The 20,109-nt window shown below is 41.9% G+C and overlaps 1 protein-coding gene across 9 annotated transcripts in view; it reads left to right on the top strand.

The window, feature by feature from the left end:
• tmem104 (transmembrane protein 104) overlaps positions 1-20,109 on the top strand; it is a 166,223-nt gene that overhangs the window by 52,074 nt on the left and 94,040 nt on the right. For all 9 annotated transcript variants that reach the window (XM_073026709.1, XM_073026712.1, XM_073026713.1 and 6 more), the window contains one exon: positions 6,430-6,538. In XM_073026709.1, the coding sequence (XP_072882810.1) occupies positions 6,430-6,538 (109 nt within the window). The remainder of the gene's footprint in view (positions 1-6,429; positions 6,539-20,109) is intronic.

Here is a 20,109-nt window from a genome sequence, read left to right on the forward strand (position 1 = left end):
ATTAATATATATTGTAAACAACTGGGGTCCCAGCACTGAGCCTTGTGGTACCCCACTAGTCACTGCCTGCCATTCTGAAAAGGTCCCGTTTACTCCCACTCTTTGCTTCCTGTCTGCCAACCAATTCTCTATCCACATCAATACCATACCCCCAATACCGTGTGCTTTAAGTTTGCACACTAATCTCCTGTGTGGGACCTTGTCAAAAGCCTTTTGAAAATCTAAATATACCACATCCACTGGCTCTCCCCATCCACTCTACTAGTTACATCTTCAAAAAATTCTATAAGATTTGTCAGACATGATTTTCCTTTCACAAATCCATGCTGACTTTGTCCGATGATTTCACCTCTTTCCAAATGTGCTGTTATCACATCTTTGATAACCGACTCTAGCATTTTCCCCACCACCGATGTCCGACTAACCGGTCTATAATTCCCCGGTTTCTCTCCCTCCTTTTTTAAAAAGTGGGGTTACATTAGCCACCCTCCAATCCTCAGGAACTAATCCAGAATCTAAGGAGTTTTGAAAAATTATCACTAATGCATCCACTATTTCTTGGGCTACTTCCTTAAGCACTCTAGGATGCAGACCATCTGGCCCTGGGGATTTATCTGCCTTTAATCCCTTCAATCTACCTAACACCACTTCCCTACTAACATGTATTTCCCTCAGTTCCTCCCTCTCACTAGACCCTCGGTCCCTTACTATTTCTGGAAGATTATTTATGTCCTCCTTAGTGAAGACAGAACCAAAGTAGTTATTCAGTTGGTCTGCCATGTCTTTGTTCCCTATGATCAATTCACCTGTATCTGACTGTAAAGGACCTACATTTGTCTTGACCAATCTTTTTCTTTTCACGTACCTATAAAAGCTTTTGCAGTCAGTTTTTATGTTCCCTGCCAGCTTTCTCTCATAATCTTTTTTCCTTTTCCTAATTAAGCCCTTTGTCCTCCTCTGCTGGTCTCTGAATTTCTCCCAGTCCTCAGGTGTGCCACTTTTTTTTGCTAATTTATATGTTTCTCCTTTGGACTTGATACTATCCCTAATTTCTCTTGTCAGCCACGGGTGCACTACCTTCCCTGGTTTATTCTTTTGCCAAACTGGGATGAACAATTGTTGTAGTTCATCCATGCGATCTTTAAATGCTTGCCATTGCATATCCACCGTCAACCCTTTAAGTATCATTTGCCTGTCTATCTTAGCTAATTCACGTTTCATACCTTCAAAGTTACCCTTCTTTAAGTTCAGAACCTTTGTTTCTGAATTAGCTATGTCACTCTCCATCTTAATGAAGAATTCCACCATATTATGGTCACTCTTTCCCAAGGGGAAAACAATCTGTTAATTTCTCACAGACAAAAAGCACTTATCAGAGAACAACTGATAGGGGAAAAAGCAATATGCACAAAATACTGGAGGAACTCAGCTGACCGGACAGTATCTATGGAAAAAGGTCGATGTTTAGGGCCGAGACACTTCGGCAGGACTGGAGACAAAGGATCTGAGGAGTAGTTTTAAAAGGTGAGGGGAGGGGAGAAAGAAACACAAGGTGAAAGCTGAAGGGATGAAGGGAAGGGCTGGGTAGTTGATTAGTGAAAAAGATACAGGGCTGGAGAAGGGGAAGTCTGAGAGAAGAGGACAGAAAGCTGTGGAAGAAAGAAAAGGGGGGTAGGAGCACCAGAGGGCAGCAAGGAGATTAGGTGAGAGGGAGGGAAAGGGGATGGGGAATGGTGAGGGGGGGCATTCCTGGAAGTTCAAGAAATTGAAGTTTATGCCATCAGGTTGGAAGCTATCCAGATGGAATATATGGTGTTGTTCCTCCAACCTAAGTGTGGCCTCATCACGTCAGTAGAGGAGGCCATGGATAGACGTATCAGAATGGGAAGTGGAATTAAACTGGGTGGCCACTAGGAGATCCTGCTTTTTCTGGTGGGCAGAGCATAGGTGCTCAGTGAAGCTGTCTCCCAATCTAATCAGGTCTCACCGATATACAGGAGGCCACACCAGGATCACCGGACACAGTAGATGACCCCAACAGACCCGCAGGTGAAGTGTCACCTCACCTGGAAGAACTTATTGGGGCCCTGAATGGTAGTGAGGGAGGAGGTGTAGGGACGGGTGTAGCATTTGTTCCACTTGCAAGGATAAGTGCCAGGAGGGGAGGGACGAATGGACAAGGGAGCCACTTAGGGAGTGACCCCTGTGGAGGGCAGCAAGTGGGGGGGGGGGAAGATGGGCTAGGTGGTGCCATTGGAGATGGCGGAAGTTGCAGAGAGTTATGTGCTGGGTGCGGAGGCTGGTAGATTGGTAGGTGAGGACAATAGGAACCCTATTCCTGGTAGGGTTGCGGGAGGATGGGGTAAGAGTAGATGTATGTGAAATGGCAGAGATGCGGTTGAGGTGAGCGTTGATGGTGGAGAAAGGGAAGCCTCTTTCTTTGAAGAAGGAGGAGATCTCCTTCGTTCTGGAGTGAAAAGCCTCATCCTGAAAGCAGATGCGGTGGAGACGGAGGTCCAGGTAGCAGTGAGTCTGTGGCTTTGTAATAGGCATCAATAGATAACTGTTTCCAGAAATAGAGACAATGAGATCGAGAAAGGGGAAGCAAGTGTTGGAAATTGTCCAGGTGGCAAAGCGGATGAAGTCGTCAAGTTCAGCATGGGTGCAGGAAGTAGCCCCAATGCAGTTGTCGATTTAGTGTAGGAGAGGTGCGGGTCGGTCACTGGTGTAAGCTTGCAACATGGACTGTTCTTCACCTTTCACCTATCACTTTGTGTTTTGCTCTCCATTCCCCCCACCCCCCACCTTTTAATCTACTCAGCTTTTTTTCTCCAGTCCTGCCGAAGGGTGTCATCTCAAAACATCAGCTGTACTGGTTTCCATAGATGCTGCCTGGCCAATTGAGTTCTTCCAGCATTTTGTGTGTGTTGCTTGGATTTCCAGCATCTGCCACTTTTCTCTTGTGGGTGATAAGGAAAAAGCAACTGGGCTGGACCCAACACTCACCCCACTCTCACACACCCCACTCTCTCCCGCACTCCCCACTCTCTTCTCCCGTTTCTCCACATTCAAATCATTCTCACTCTATTTACAAGGAAGAGGGGAGATGCAGGTTGAGTGACCCCCTTTCTATAACAATGAGGCATGAATGTGCTAACCCCACCCCCCAGATTCCCATTGCTGGTGAATGTTAGCTGATATCCTTTGTAAGGAATCCTGAATGGAATGGCAGGAATCTGGCAGAGGACAAAAGGAGCCTTTATCTGCCGAGGACTTGAAGAATGATCCTTCCACTTTTTTGCTTTTCCATAGAGTACTTCCTCCACATTGCATAGAGGTTTGGGGTAGGAACCCTATTTACCTGCTCCTCCTGAAACTCAGCTTTAAGCAACACTAAAAACATATCCCACAAAGAAATGCAGGATCCGCCCTCCCTGTCTGCTTATCTAACTTCCATACCTGGCACAGGCACCCTTTTCTACATACTCTAAACCTTGTAATAATTGAATCACTGCACTTATAGAATGACCAACAGCTGGTGCTATTAAAGACAGCACTGCACCTTTTATGGAAAAAATAGCCGAACTAATTATGTGTCCCACCATTCCAGAGTTAATTCAACATTCTCTGGTGGGTTACCACTATTGCGGTATATTTCTGTGATAAGAACCCACTGGCATAGAGCTTGAGTACCCACCTCTACTGTGCTCCATTCTGCTTGGGGTTCGAAATTCCATTCTGTAAGAGTGGGATACCCAACTGCTGCTGTTACCTGGAACCATGCTCAGGGAAAGCAAGCAGGGTGTTATTGATTGTGTGTTGGGACAATAGGCTTCCTAAGACACCCATCTCTCTGTTAGATAGGATCACTCTGGTATTCCCCCCCCCCCCCCCCCCCCCGCAACCCATATCCTCAATTATCATGAGGCAAAAGACTCCCCAGCCTTTTGTCTGTACCTATCTCCTAAACTCATTAATTCCTTAGTGATGTGTCGAAGGTGATATATAACATAAATAGAAGCAGTTCCTACGCAGACCCTTGTGGAACACCACTAGTCACTGGCAGCCAACCAGAAAAGTCTCCCTTTACTCCCACTCTCTGCCCTCTGACAGTCAGTACAGCTTTATCCACGCCAGTATCTTTCCTGTAATACCATGGACTCTTTAACTTGTTAAGTAGCCTCGTGTGGCACCTTGTCAAAGGCCTTCTGAAAATCTAAGTACACATCAACCAATTCTCCTTTGTCTATCCTGCTTGTTATTTCTTCAAAGAATTCGGACAGATTTGTCAGGCCAGATTTTCAGTTCAGTTTCAGTTTATTATTATTTAGAAACCACAAATGCAATGCAGTTAAACTATGAAACAATGTTCCTCCAGAATGATATCACAAAAGCACACGACAAAACAGACTACACCAGAAAATCCACATAACGTTTGGCAATCCCCAATCTAGAGTCCGGAAAGGGTGCTGCGTATTAATATCGCGCTACCATCTTAGTGCGTTCCCCGGAAAGGAGCTCCAAACCCACCAGACAAAACAAGACTACCCAGACACACTAAGTCAGGGGACCAACTCTAACACCCAACAAACCAAAAACTAAAGCTACAAGACTTGCACAAAACCACATAGTTACAACAATGCAAACAATAGCATAATTGATTAAAAAAACAGACCATGGGCACAGTAAAAGTAGTCCAAAAATGTTAAAAGACCTTTGAGGAAACAGTGCTGGCTACAGCTTCTTTTATCATGTCTCTCCAAGTATCCCGAACCGCATCCTTAATAATCGACTGCAACATTTTCCCAAATGTTGAGGTCAGACAAACTGGCCAATAGTTTCCTTTCTTTTTTCTCTCTCCCTTCTTGAAGAGTTGAGTGACATTTACAATTTTGCAGTCTTCCAAAATTGAATTGAATTGAATTGTCTTTATTACTTACATCCCTCTTATACATGAGGAGTAAAAATCTTTACGTTACATCTCCGTTCAAATGTGCATTTATAGTAATTCATAATAAATATTACAATAAGACATTTATAATAAATATGTATAATAAATATTAATATTTATAATAGATGTCATTCTGGAATCCATCTCTTCAGCCACCTCTTTCAGAACCCCGAGATGTATACCATCTGATCCAGGTGACTTATCTACCTTCAGACCTTCCAGCTTCCCAAGAACCTTCTCGGTAGTAATGGTAACTTCACACACTTCTGACCCCTAACATTCTGTGTCTTCCATGGTGAAGACAGGTGCAAAATACTCATTCAGTTATTCTGCTATTTCCTTGTCCCCCATCACTCAACCCTGGAACATCTGGACACAAAAGATGCATTTTTTTAGGATCCCGTGTTCAAGTTTGCTGATGACACCACTGTCATTGAACGAATTAAAGGTGATGGTGACAAATCAAAATATAGGAAGGAGTTTGAAAAACTGGCTGAGTGGCGCCACAACAACAACCTTTTACCCAATGTCAGCAAGATCAGGAAGTGGATTATTGACTCCAAGAGGAGGAAACCAGATATCCATGAGCCAGTTTTCATTGGGGAATCAGAGGTGGAGAGGGTCAGCAACTTTAATTACTCAGTGTTATCTTTTCAGACGTACAGGAGCCTCAGGACTCTCACCACTAGGTTTAGGAACAGTTATTGCCCATCAGGCTCTTGAACCAAAGGGTCACTTACCCCTCACTGAACTGTACCCACGACCTATGCACTCACTTTCAAGTACTCTTCCTCTTATGTCCTCACATTTATTGTTTATTTATTATTATTTCTTTGTGCAGTTTAATGGCTTCTGTACACTGATTGTATGACCAGTTGCTGCAGTCTTTCATTGACTCTATTACAGATTTTGGATTTATTGGGTATGCCCACAAGGTTGTATATGGTAATGTGCAGTATAGGTACTTTGAGAATAAATTTCCTTTGAACTTGAACTCTCCATGTAGCCATGCAAATGCCTTTCAAATGTTGTTATTAAGTGGGTCATGAGGAGCAAGTCTGGAACCAGGAGAGAAATGTTGTAGGATTGTTCTCGTAAGACTGCGACGAGCAGAAGCTGTTTCTGAGGGTTGTCAATCTTCAGAATTTTCTAGCTGGGAGATTTGTGGGTGCTGAGACAGTAAATAAGCCTCAGCTCAACTGGCCAAAGCTTCTTGTTCTAAGTGCAGGTTTCCTCTAGCAAGATGCCCCTGGGCACATTGTGCACGTCAGGAAAGGAAGACAGGGAGGGTTGCAATATCTGCATCTCTGACTCCCACCACACATGGCTGCCACCTATTTTAGTGAGTGGAGCAAAGTGCTAGACTCAAACACATGGTAAATACCAATCGGTTGTTTTGGAGCTGTAAGATCCATGTGAACATCAAAACAAAACTACATGTGCTGTAAGTTGCAATCACTATTGTTTTTGCATTAAAGGTGGATGATAGTGATGCCTCTTCAGATTCCTATGATGAGGATGCTAGGAGTGAGGTTGGGCTGCTGGATGGTCCTGAACGGTCAGAGACGAGGCCTATTCTCTCAGTGCGTGAGTATTCAGGAAAATGACTCTGCATTAACCATCTTGTACAGAAATGTTAACTAAAATCTGCAAATTAATCGTTACGGCAACTTCGCCCAAATTACATAAGCTGCAGTGGTCAAGAAATAATGAGGTTGCTTGTAATGAGATTCCTTCATCAATGCATTAGCACTTGCTGTGGAGTTACCCTTCTTTAGAAGAGCCCTGGATTCTCCCTTATATGGGGTAGTTTGTAACTGTGGGGATGTTGGTGATGTTCACAGCTTGTATACAAATTAAACAAAATCCTGACCATCCCTTTTGCAAATTATCTTCTTTTGCACCCATTCAATTCTCTTTTGAAAGCTCCAAGTTATCTGTTTCCACCACCTTTAAAGACAGTGAGGCGCTGATCGTAATAATTTTCTGCATAAATAGCTTTTGCTCATATTCCCCTTGTACCTTCAGCACATCATTTTGAACCTGTGGCTCTGCTCTTTGAACTGCCTGCAAATAAGGATTCCTTGCCCAAACCAGCATCCTAACTAACCTTCAGCTGAAATCCTCTTCTCTGGAACCATTTGAGTGAACCTTTTCTACTCCCTTTCAAGGACTTTCTCATCCTTGCTAAAATGTGCTAATCAGAATTGTATGCTGTACTTGGTACTGAAAGTGTTGAAAACACTCTGCAAGTTTGAGATTTTGCCTGGATCAGAAAGTGGTTACAGGCAGAGATTAGAGTCAGAGTTATACAACACAGAAATGAGTCCTTCAGCCCACTGTGCCAATGCCAACCTTTTTTTTCTCATCTTCACCTATCCCTTTTGCACTCTAGGACCATATTCTTCTGTGCCTTTCCTATTTGAATGTCTAATTCCCTTTTGGTTGTATCTGATCCTACCACCACCTCTGGCACTGCATTACAGATATTGGCTACTTCAGGATGCAGTGAGCCTAGAGAGAGTGATATAAAACAAAATTCCCATTGCAAAAGTTAATTGCGATGCCTTGGTCCTGAATTAATTTGTAGAAACATTGGCAGGGATTGAGGAGAAATGAGAATAGCGTAAGATATAGGATCAGAATTAGGCCATTCAGCCCATCAAGTCTGCTTCAGCATTTGATCTTGCCTGATTTATTATCCTTCTCAGTCCCATTCTCCTGCCTTCTACCCCTGACACCCTGACTAGTCAAGAACCAATTAACCTCTGCTTTAACTACATTCACAGCTTTCTTTAGCAATGAATTTCACAGATTCACCACCCTCAAGTGAAAGAAATTCCTCCTCATTTCTGTTCTAAAAGGTCATACTTGTATTCTGAGGCTGTGCCCTTCAGTCTTAGACCCCCTACATTAATGAAAAACTGGCTGCATGTCCGCTCTATCCAGGCCTTTCAGTATGCAATAAGCAGTGAAACCTTTCCCATGGTGTTACGATTGCATTTACCTTCCTTACTACCAATTCGACCTGCACGTTAACCTTTAGGGAATCCTGCACAAGCACTTCCAAGACCCTTTGCACCTCTGCTTTCTGAATTTTCTTGCCATAGAAAATAGTCAATGTTATGTTTTGTAACTCCAAAACATAAAACTGATCGAAAGAAAAACACAGTGAACGTGGAGATTTTCGTCTGCTTCAGTCTTTAGTGAGGCACGCACTTACATCATGGTGGTGTAATGACTTATGCCATTCACATACTTTTACATATAATCCATAATAATTTTGTAAACAACAAAAAGTACTTAATCAAATGACATATTTACAATATTACTCAAATGTTACAGAAATACTCCTCCCTGCTTAACTATAAAACTCCAACTCAATATAGAATTCACAACCTCAGATTCTGGGGCCTCCTCTGTGGTGATTGTTAGGAGTTGACTCTGGGACCTCAGGTTCTGACAGTGTGGGCGCCTTTCTTCTTTAACAGTTGACTCTGCTCTCCTCAAGCGATCAATATAATATGTCACCTCCAATGACATCAGGCGCAATCTCTACTGTGAAGGAGAGTGGTCCAGTTCTGTCCTTAATCATCCTAGGTACTCACTTTTGATCACCTCTGTAGTCCCTTGCCAGGGCTGCTTGTTCAGGAGCGAATCATCGAATCTCCTTGTTTGAGGAGCCCTCAATTTCTCTCGGCTGTCTGTCCTGCATTGTCTTCTGTGATTGGAATTAAGAAGATCCAAGTGTGAGCACAAGGCACGACCCAGGAACAGCAAAGCTGGTGAGTTGTTGGTTGTGGAGTGTGCTGCACTGCGACATGCAAGGAGGAAATTGGCAAGCTTCTGACTCAGTGTCAGTGTGGTGTGTTCCGCTGATGTTGCTCGCAGTGCGTTCGATAGACTCTGGACAAACCTTCCCACCAAGCCATTTGTAGCTGGGCAGCATGGTGCTGAAGCAATCTGTCTTATTCCATTCATTTTCAAGAATGACTGAAACTGTTCTGTGGTTCACTGTCAATGACTGAGTGTTCTGGATCACCAGCCCTCGAAAGAAGGCTTCTCAACACGTCAGCAGTGTGCAAGATTGTAGTGGAGGCTATTGGGACCACTTCTGGCCTCTTTGTAGCTGCATCTACTACTATCAAGAAATTTGTGCCCATGAATGGTTCGACAGAATCCACACAAATCCTCTGCCAGGACAGTGCCAGGGATGGAGAGGTGCTGTTCTTGGCCTCCTGGACAGTGCATGGTTAGCTGTTCGATCTGCTAATCTATCCCAGGCAACCAGACAAAGCTTCAAGCCAATGCTTCCATTTTGATCACACCTAGATGACCAGCATGTAGCTCTTCCAACACTTTAGCTTTCAGCTTGGATGGCACAACAACTCTCAATCCCCACATGAGGCAACCCCTGTCAAGGGCAAGTTCATCTCAGTGCTGGTAAAATTGGGGTTATTTCATCAGCAGTTGGATCTGGGCACAACTACGCAAGTGCGTGGATGTCAGCTAGTGAGAGTAGGGAGGATAGTTTAAAAAGAGACGGTTATTTCTTCAGTGGTTTGATCGGGGCACGACTGCAGAAGTGCATGAACGTCAGCCAGTGAGTACAGCGAGAAGGTTTAAAAGGAAACAGCTTTATAGAGTGGGCGCCGGAGTAGGAAGGCTTTGGCTCAACAGGGCTTCAGCGATAATGGGTTGAGGGGAGGTAGGTTATCTGTGTGGATTACAGACAGGAAGTATGTGTGTGAGGCCGGTGTTCTGTACTTGGTGTCAGATGTGGGAAGTCCGGGACACTCCCAGCCTCCCGGACGGCCACATCTACGCCAGGTGCATTGAGCTGCAGCTCCTTAGGGACCGTGTTAAAGAACTGCAGATGCAGCTCTGTGACCTTTGTCTAGTCAGGGAGAGTGAGGAGGTGATAGAGAGGAGCTATAGGCAGGTAGTCACACCGGGGCCTGGGGAGACAGATAAGTGGGAAACAGTCAAGAGAGGGAAGGGCGGGAGTCAGATGCTAGAGAGTACCCGTGGCTGTACCCCTTGACAATAAGTACTCCTGCTTGAGTACTGTTGGGGGAGATTGCCTACCTGGGGGAAGCGACAGTGGTCATGCCTGTGGCACAGAGTCTGGCCCTGTGGCTCAGGAGGGCAAGGAAAGGAAGAGAATGGCAGCAGTGATAGGGGACTTGATGGTTAGGGGGTCAGACAGGTGATTCTGTGGATGCAGGAAAGGAACGTGGATGGTAGTTTGCCCCCCAAGTGCCAGGGTCCGGGATGTTTCAGATCGCGTCCAAGATATCCTGAAGTGGGAAGGAGAACAGTCACAGGTTGTGGTACATATTGGTACCAACGGCATAGGCAGGAAAAGGGAGGAGGTCCTGAAAGCAGACTACAGGGAGGAAGGAAGTTGAGAAACAGAACCACAAAGGTAATAATCTCGGGATTACTGCCTGTGCCACATGACAGTGAGATTAGGAATAGGATGAGATGGAGGATAAATGCGTGGCTGAGGGTTTGGAGCAGGGGGCAGAGATTCAGATTTCTGGATCATTGGGACCTCTTTTGGGGCAGGAGTGACCTGTACTAAAAGGACGGGTTGTACTTGAATCCTAGTGGGCCAATATTCTGGCGGGGAGGTTTGCTAAGGCTATTGGGGTGAATTTAAACTACAATTGCTAGAGGGCGGGAACCAAATTGAAGAGATGGAGGAAGGGGCAGTTGTCTCACAATTAGAGAAAGCTTGGAGACAGTGCAAGAGGGAGGACAGGCAGGTGATAGAGAAGGGACGCGCTCACACTGATAGTTTGAGATGAGTCTATTTTAATGCGAGGAGTATTATGAACAAAGCAGATGAGCTTAGAGCATGGATCAGTACTTGGAGCTATGATGTCGTGGCCATTCTGACTTGGATGGCTCAGGGGCAGGAATGGTTACTTTGAGTACCAGGCTTTAGATGTTTCAGAAAGGACAGGGAAGGAGGCAAAAGAGCTGGGGGTGTGGCACTGCAGATCAGAGATAGTGTCACGGCTGCAGAAAAAGTGGACGCCATGGAGAGATTGCCTACGGAGTCTCTGTGGGTGGAAGTTAGGAATAGGAAGGGGTCAATAACTCTACTGGGTATTTTTTATAGACCACCCAATAGTAACAGGGACATCGAGGAGCAGATAGGGAGACAGATTCTGGAAAGGTGTAATAATAAGTGTTGTTGTGGGAGATTTTAATTTCCCAAATATCGATTGGCATGTCCCTAGAGCAAGGGGTTTAGATGGGGTGGAGTTTGTTAGGTGTGCTCAGGAAGGTTTCTTGACACTATGTAGATAAGCCTACAAGAGGAGAGGCTGTACTTGATCTGGTATTGGGAAATGAACCTGGTCAGGTGTCAGATCTCTCAGTGGAAGAGCATTTTGAAGATAGTGGTCATAATTCTATCTCCTTTACCATAGCATTGGAGAGAGATAAGAACAGACAAATTAGGAAAGCATTTAATTGGAGTAAGGGGAAATATGAAGCTATCAGGCAAGAACTTGGAAGCAAAAATTGGGAACAGATGTTCTCAGGGAAATGTACAGAAGAAATGTGGCAAATGTTTAGGGGATATTGGCGTGGAGTTCTGCATAGGTACATTCCAATGGGACAGGGAAAGGATGATAGGGTACAGGAACCGTGGTGTACAAAGGCTGTTGTAAATCTAGTCAAGTAAAAAAGAGCTTATGAAAGGTTCAAAAAACTAGGTAATGATAGAGATCTAGAAGATTATAAGGCTAGCATGAAGGAGCTTAAGAAAGAAGTTAGGAGAGCCAGAAGGGGCCATGAGAAGGCCTTGGCGGACAGGATTAAGGAAAACCCCAAGGCATTCTATAAATATGTGAAGAGCAAGAGGATAAGGCGTGAGAGAATAGGACCAATTAAGTGTGACAGTGGAAAAGTGTGTATGGAACCAGAGGAGATAGCAGAGGTACTTTGCTTCAGTATTCACTACGAAAAAGGATCTTAGCGATTGTAGGGATGACTTACAGTGGACCGAAAAACTTGAGCATATAGATATTAAGGAGGATGTGCTGAAGCTTTTAAAAATCATCAAGTTGGATAAGGCACCGGGACAGGATGAGATGTACTCCAGGCTACTGTGGGAAGTGAGGAAGAGATTGCTGAGCCTCTGACAATAATCTTTGTATCATCAATGGGGACAAGAGAGATTCCAGAGGATTGGAGAGTTGTGGGTGTTGTTCCATTATTCAAGAAAGGAAGTAGAGATAGCCCAGGAAATCATAGACCAGTGAGTCTTCTCTCAGTAGTTGGTAAGTTGATGGAGAAGATCCTGAGAGGCAGGATTTATGAACATTTGGAAAGGCATAATATGATTAGGAATAGTCAGCATGACTTTGTCAAAGGCCTTGCCTTTCGAACCTGATTGAACTTCTTGAGGATGTGACTAAACCCATTGATGAAGGTAGAGCAGTAGATGTAGTGTATATGGATTTCAGCAAGGCATTTGACAAGGTACCCCATGCAAGGCTTATTGAGAAAGTAAGAAGGCATGGGATCCAAGGGGATATTGCTTTGTGGATCCAGAACTGGCTTGCCCACAGAAGACAAAGAGTGGTTGTAGACAGGTCATATTCTGCATGGAGGTCAGTCAGCAGTGGAGTGCCTCAGGGATCTGTTCTGAGACCCTTACTCTTTGTGATTTTTATAAATGACCTGGATGAAGAAGTGGAGGGATGGGTTAGTAAATTTGCTGATGACACAAAGGTTGGAGGTGTTGTGGATAGTGTGGAGGCTGTCAGGGGTTACAGCAGCACATTGATAGGATGCAAAACTGGGCTGAGAAGTGGCACATGGAGTTCAACCCAGATAAGTGTGACGTGGTTCATTTTGGTAGAATATGATGGCAGAATATAGTATTGATGGTAAGACTCTTGGCAGTGTGGAGGATCAGAGGGATCTTAGGGTCCGAGTCGATAGAATACTTAAAGCAGCTGCGCAAGTTGACTCTGGTTAAGAAAGCATTTGGTGCATTGGCCTTTGTCAATCGTGGGATTGAGTTTAGGAGCCGAAAGGTAATGTTTCAGCTATATAGGACCCTGATCAGACCCCACTTGGAATACTGTGCTCAGTTCTGGTTGCCTCACTACAGGAAGGATATGGAAGCCATAGAAAGGGTGCAGAGGAAATTTACAAGGATGTTGCCTGTATTGGGGAGCATGCCTTATGAGAATAGGTTGAGTGAATTCAGCCCTTTCTCCTTGGAGCGATTGGGGATTAGAGGTGACCTGATAGAGGTGTATAAGATGATGAGAGGCATTGATCTGTTTAGATACTGCAGTTTTGTTCACACTCACCAACTACAACTCAATTGCATTGCTTTCTGCTGTTTCCATTGATACAGCAATTTCAACTGCTCTTTTCAATGTGAGTTGTGCTTCAGCTAGGAGCCATTTTAAAATGCTTTCTTGTAAGATTCCATAAACAAAATTATCTCTGAGTGCATCATTAACCCTATCACTGAAATGGCAATGCTCAATCATTTCAATTCAGCCACATACACTCCCCTTTTTTGACAATGCTTATGAAACCCAAAGCATTCTTCAATCAACAATGGTTTTGATTCTAAATGTGCCTGCATTACTTTCACAATATCAACAAAGCTCTTTTCGACCAGTTTAATTGAAGCAATTAAACTTTTACGTAAACTGTATGCTCTTCCATCTATTACACTCAGCAAAACTGCCACTTGATTTGCAGTGGCTATTTAATTTATTTCAAAATATTGCTCAACCCATTCAATATACACCTCTTGAACAATCGAATGCATCTATCTTTCTGATGTAACCATCCATTTCTGCTTTTTTTGTTATTAATCACCCGGTGCTCACTGTTTATTGAGATGTAGCACAGAACAGGTCCTTCCAGCCCTTCGAGCCGTGCTGCCCAGCAATCCCCCGATTTAACCCTAGCCTAATCACAAGACGGTTTAAATGATCAATGAACCTACCAACTGGTACGTCTTTGGACTGTGGGAGGAAACTGCAGCATGCAGAGGAAGCCCACGCAGTCAGGGGGAGAACATACAAACTCCTTACAGGCAGTGGCGGGAACGAATGTGAATTTTGACCATTTTCTGCTTTTTAAAAAAATAATCTACTATCTCTGTCCCTTTCTGAAGAAGCATGTGTTGTGCTTTCTTTTAAAATTCAAACATCTTGTTGATTGAGCTCAACAGATAGGTAATCATCTCAGGTTCATTTAAAACTTCCTCATCGCTACTGTTACGCTTTGTAACTGCAAAACACAAAACTAGTTAAAAGGAAAAGCTAGGGAGCCAGAAGATGTGTGTCTACTTCATTCTTTACTTTGAGCCGTGCACTTATGATGGGATGGCTTAATGACAGATGCCATTCGCATACTTTTACAAATAACTGATAATTATGCGTAAAGAATACTTAATCAAATGACGTATTTTCAATATTACTCAAATGTTATAGAAATATTAAATACACATCATTTCCCTTCTTCTTCAACACTAGCTGTCCGTCCATCTATCTTTTTTTTTGTAATTTATTTCTTATTGAAGTTTATCATCAAACAAACATTTCCATAAGATGTATTTCAGATACTGTGCATATATATCATATATATGCCACAAATCTCCACATAATAATTATCTGAGGTACACACTTATAGAAAGGAGAGGAGAGAAAGAACAAGCAAAGTAAGAAAACTATGTACAAAGTAGGGAGTGATCTTTTTTTTTTACAACATATTCATTGACTTGCGAGAATAAAATCAGGCCTATGAGGTGTTATGTAGTTAAACCATTTTTCCCAATATGAATCCAATTGTTCCAACTTATGATTAACAGATGCTGTTACCTTTTCCATTTCGTAAATGTCCATTGTAATTTCCATCCATATATTTAAAGTTGGGATCTCCTGTGATAACCATTTCCTGGTAAGGGTCTTTTTACCAGCCACCAGCAGTTTATTCATTAAATATTTATCTCTTTTCAAACATTCTTGAGATATATACCCAAAATATATGGTCTTACTCTCTAAGGGTATTTCACATTTAAAGATGTCTTGTAGGGCATTATGTAGCCCACTCCAATAGTTTTTGATAACAGGGCATTCCCAGAAAATATGATAATGGTTTTCATTTTGACTTCCACAACTTCTCCAGCAAACAGGGATGTTACTATCATAATGGGAGTTCTGAGAGGATGTAATAAAATATCTTATCAAGTTTTTCAACCCAAACTCCCTCCATTTTTGTGAACTGGTACACAGATACATTGATACCTCCATACTATTGTCCATTCTTCCTCAGATATTATTATCCCTCCTTCCTTCTCCCATTTTGTTTTAATGTATGAAGTCGACTGTGTCTTAAGATTTGACAAACCCTTATACAGTACACGCTTAAAGTGATTCTACTACCATTGTCTGAATTATATGCTTGTGTAAATACCAATAAAAGTCTTGCTTTTCTAATATGTGTTTCTCTTTGAGCATTTCAAAACTGAACAGTGTTCCTTCTTTCATTATATTGTAAATAGCTGTTATTCCTTTAGCTGTCCAGTCCTTAAATCTAGCATCCAGTTTATTCAGTGTAAAATCTGAGTCCTATGCACACCATTTAAGAATTGCACCCTCTCTCTAGTTTATATTCTTTTATAATAGTTTTCCATATTTTAAGAGTCCATTTCACCCATGGGTTATCACTAGTATTTAAGTAACTTTGTAGGTTGTATTCAGCCAAAATTGCCTGTATGGGGATGGAAAGTATCCCCTCCTCAATGTTTTTTCATTGAGTGTCATATGATGGGTTATACCAGCATATCATAGCTCTCAACTGTGCTGCAAAATAATAATCTCTAAGAGAAGGTAGGCCCTATCCCCCCTTTTCCTTGGCTAATTGCGAAGTTTTGAGAGGAACTCTAGGCCTTTTTCCTTGCCATATATATCTTGATAGCATCTTGTTCCATTCATTAAATTGATTTTGTTTAATCTCTATTGGTAGGCTCTGAAAGAGATGTAATAGTCTGGGCAGTATATTCATTTTAATAGATTAGGTTCCAAAGGAATTAGGTTCCATCTTGTTATATCTTCCTTAATTTTTTTATATATAGGCTGATGTAACGCTTACGCGATCAGCTGGTGTATATCTAGGGGAAAATTCGTCCACCCGCCAAACCGTGCCTCCCATATATGTGGATGTTGTGAAATGCACGCTGGTACAAACTCACACACACAATATCAAACCGCACACCATGTACATTTACAGAATACACTTTATAAATCTTACTAGAACTAAGTGATTAATAGCGATACAATATATATGAAAGAAAAGGTGCCAGAACTTATCAGGGTTCAGTCCATTAGTGCACAATTGTTGGAACTCAACCATCGAAGTCTTCGGTCCACTATTCGATCTTCTCCGACCTCCACGACCCGCGCGCCTGGGACCACCCTTGGTGATCGACCAGCAGCGCCTCTAGCACCGTCCACCTTCCTTCCTATCTCCTCTCCAACTCCCCAAAAACCCACGAAGCCACAGCTCACAGACCCACAAGAGAGAATAACAACTATCCCAATTGGTTAACAAATGAATACAATCCCCATTATCAGTTATCATAACCCAAACAAGCTGCGAGAGAAAGCACTCTCTCACCAGTTAGCATAACAAAGAAGCATTTTTACTTTTAACAAAGAAGCCATTTTGATTAACATGCACAGTAACATAAGAAACCCTTCACACTGATAATTACATTCTAATAATTTTGCCAAATATTTTGGCATAATGATGCCAAAATATTTGACCAACTCTGTTTGCCATGCCCAAGGATATATACTTTCAGCTTCTTTTGGTGGGCTATAGTTATATGAAAGTAGTTGGGTTTTATCTGTGTTGTTCTTGTATCCTGATAATTGGCCATATTGTTCAAAGGATTGCATCAATTTAGGTAAAGAGTATGTTGGTTGCCCTAGATAGATCAAAATGTCATCCATGTAACAGGCCAATTATGCTCTGTCCCTTTAATAGTAATTCCCCTGATATCTTCATTTTGTCTGATGTATTGAGCTAATGGTTCCAGATATAATGCGAAGTGTATTATATCATGCACAACCCTGTCTCGTGCCCCTTTCTAGGGTAAGACTATTAGATAAATATCCATTGATTTTAATCCTAGCGGTAGGATTGTCATATAGTGCCTGTATAGTTTTAATATTTGTGTCACGTAATCCAAATCTGTGTAAAACTCTGTAAAGAAAATTTCAATTAACCGAATCAAATGCCTTTTCAGCATCCACGCTTATCACTATTGCTTCAATTTCTTTTTTTTTTACATGATCCATAATGTGAAATGTCCTTCGTATATTGTCTTGTGCTTGGCGATGTGGTATAAAACTTGTCTGATCATTGCGTATCAGTGTGGGTAGAAACTCTTCTAGTTGTTTGGCCATGATGGAGGTAAATATTCTATAATCCACATTAAGAACAGATATTGGTCTAAATGACCCGCATTCCATTTTATCCTTGCTTTCTTTCGATATAGCTGAGATTATCGCCTCCTTCCAACTGGGTGGCATTTGCGCCTTGCTTAGAGCCCAGTTCAGTGTGGAGAGTAAAACAGGAATTAACTCATTTCTAAATTCTTTATACCACTCTGCCGTATATCCATCTGATCCTGGTGACTTGCTTAATTTAAGCCTCTAATTGCAGCTTTTAGTTCAGCTTCAGTTATGTCAGCAGTCATCGTTCTGTTTCTTTCTTTGTTTAAAGTGGGTATCTCTAGAGAATTCAGGAAGGTGTCGATTTGGGTTATGCTTCCCCCTGGAACTTTGGAATATAGAGTTTTGTAAAACATTTCGAATGCTTCTTGAATTTCACTTAGCTTATTTTTATCACTTTTGTTCTTGGATCCTTAATTCTATGAATTGTATTTTCTGCTATCTTCTTTTTCACTTTCCACCCCAGTATTTTCATAGATTTATATCCACTTTCATAGTGTCTCTGTTTCAGAAACATTAAATTTTTTCTAATTTCTTGTGTAGCCGAACTATTAATTTCATTCCTAATTTTAAAAATTTCCTCTAGTGTATCCTGTGCCAAACTCCCAAACTCAATTTGGTTTTTTTTCTAGTTCCTTCAGCTTATTTTGTAATTCCACTAATGTCTTATTCCTTATTTTTTTCTTATATGAAGATATCGCTATAATTTTCCCTCTTAAGACAGCCTTCAGAGTGTCCCATAGGATGGGAAGTGAAACCTCTCCATTATCATTGAATTCTAAGTAAAGACCAATTTCTATTTTAATTTGTTCCTTAAAATAGGGATCATTGAGTAGACTTGAATTTAGTTTCCATGTAGTATTCTTTGGTAGTAGGTCAAAATCAACAGATAAATATATAGGTACATGGTCACTTACATCTGTTGTACCAATTCCACAGGTGATTATTTTGTCTTTATCTTTTCCATATGTTATGAAATAGTCTATTCTTGTATATACAGAATGGGGGCAGTATAATGAGTGTAATCCCTTCTGTCAGGGAAAATATCAATTAGACCAACATCCTCAAAAAGTGTATTAACTTTCTTATGTAAGGATTTTGTTTCATAGGTTTTTCTATTGGAAGAGTCTAACTTTGGTTGTAATTGTAAATTTAAGTCTCCCCCACACATCAAGAGACCTACTATTTCTGTTACCATAATATTAGTAATTTTCTGGAAGAAGCTAATATCACTTCCGTCCATCTATCTTTGTGTCATCTGCAAACGTGGCCATTAAGCCATCAATTCTGCCATCCAGATCACTGACATATATTGTGAAAAGAAACGGTCCAAAAGTACAACCCTGCAGAACACTGTAGTCACTGGTAGACAAACACAAAAGACCTCCTTTATTCCCACTCTGCCTCCTGCCAGTCAACCGTTCTTCTGTCCATGCTCGTATCTTTCCTGTAGTATCAGAATCAGGTTTAAAATCACCGGCATATATCATGAAATTTGTTAACTTTACGGCAGCCATACAATGGAATACATGATAAATACAGAGAAAAGATAATTACAGGAAGTATATATATATGTCTATTAAATAGTCAAGTTAAAATAAGTAGTGCAAGAAAAAAACAAAAATGTATGCGATAGTGTTCTTGGGTTCAACGTCCATTTAGAAATCAGATGGCAGAAGGGAAGAAGCTGTTCCTGCATTGTTGAGTGTGTGGCTTCAGGCTTCTGTACCTCCTTCCTGATGGTAACAGTGAGAAGGGGGCATGTAATGGGTGGTGAGTATTCTTAATGATGGAGACCGCCTTCCTAAGACACCGTTCCTTGAGGATACCTTGGATACCATGGAGGCAGGTACCCATGATAGAGCTGACTAAACTTACAGAATTTTGCATCTTTCTTCAATTCCTGTGCAGTAGCTCCCCCATAGCAGACAGCAATGCAGCCTACCAGAATGATCTCTGCAGTACGTTTGTAGAAGTTTTCGAATGTTCAAGTTGACAAACCCCAAATCTCCTCAAACTCCTAAAGAAATATTGCTGCTGTTATTTTATCTAGCAGCCTCATGTGTGGCACCTTGTCAAAGGCCTTCTGAAAATCCAAGTAATCGATGTTCGTTGACTCACCTTTGTCTATCCTGCCTGTTATTTCTTCAAAGATTTCCAAAAGATTTGTCAGGTAATATTTCCCCTTATGAAATCCACGCCGACTGCATCATGTGTTTCCAAGTACTCCAAAACCTCAACCGTAATAAGGGATTCTAACATCTTGCCAACTACTGAAGTCAGGCTAACTGCCTATAATTTCCTGTCTTTTGCCTCCCTCCCATCTTGAAGAGTGGAGTAACAATTGTAATTTTCCACTCTTCCAGAACCATTTCAGAATCTAGTGATACTTGAAAGATCACCACTAGTGCCTCCATAATGTCTTCAGCCACTACTCTGAGTGTTGTCCATGTAGTCCAGGTGAATTAACTGCCTCCAGACCTTTCAGCTTCCTAAGCACCTCCATTCTCGAATTTCTGGCATTCTACAATGAAGACCAATGGAAATGAATTTCAAGGCTATGTAATTTATGCATACTTTGATAAAAAAAATGTACCTTGAACTTTGAAAATTCTTACTGAGTTTGTCTGTTATTTGCGTCCCCAA

This window comes from Hemitrygon akajei, chromosome 22, assembly GCF_048418815.1.
Source record: "Hemitrygon akajei chromosome 22, sHemAka1.3, whole genome shotgun sequence".
In the NCBI taxonomy this organism is placed as follows: Eukaryota; Metazoa; Chordata; class Chondrichthyes; order Myliobatiformes; family Dasyatidae; genus Hemitrygon; species Hemitrygon akajei.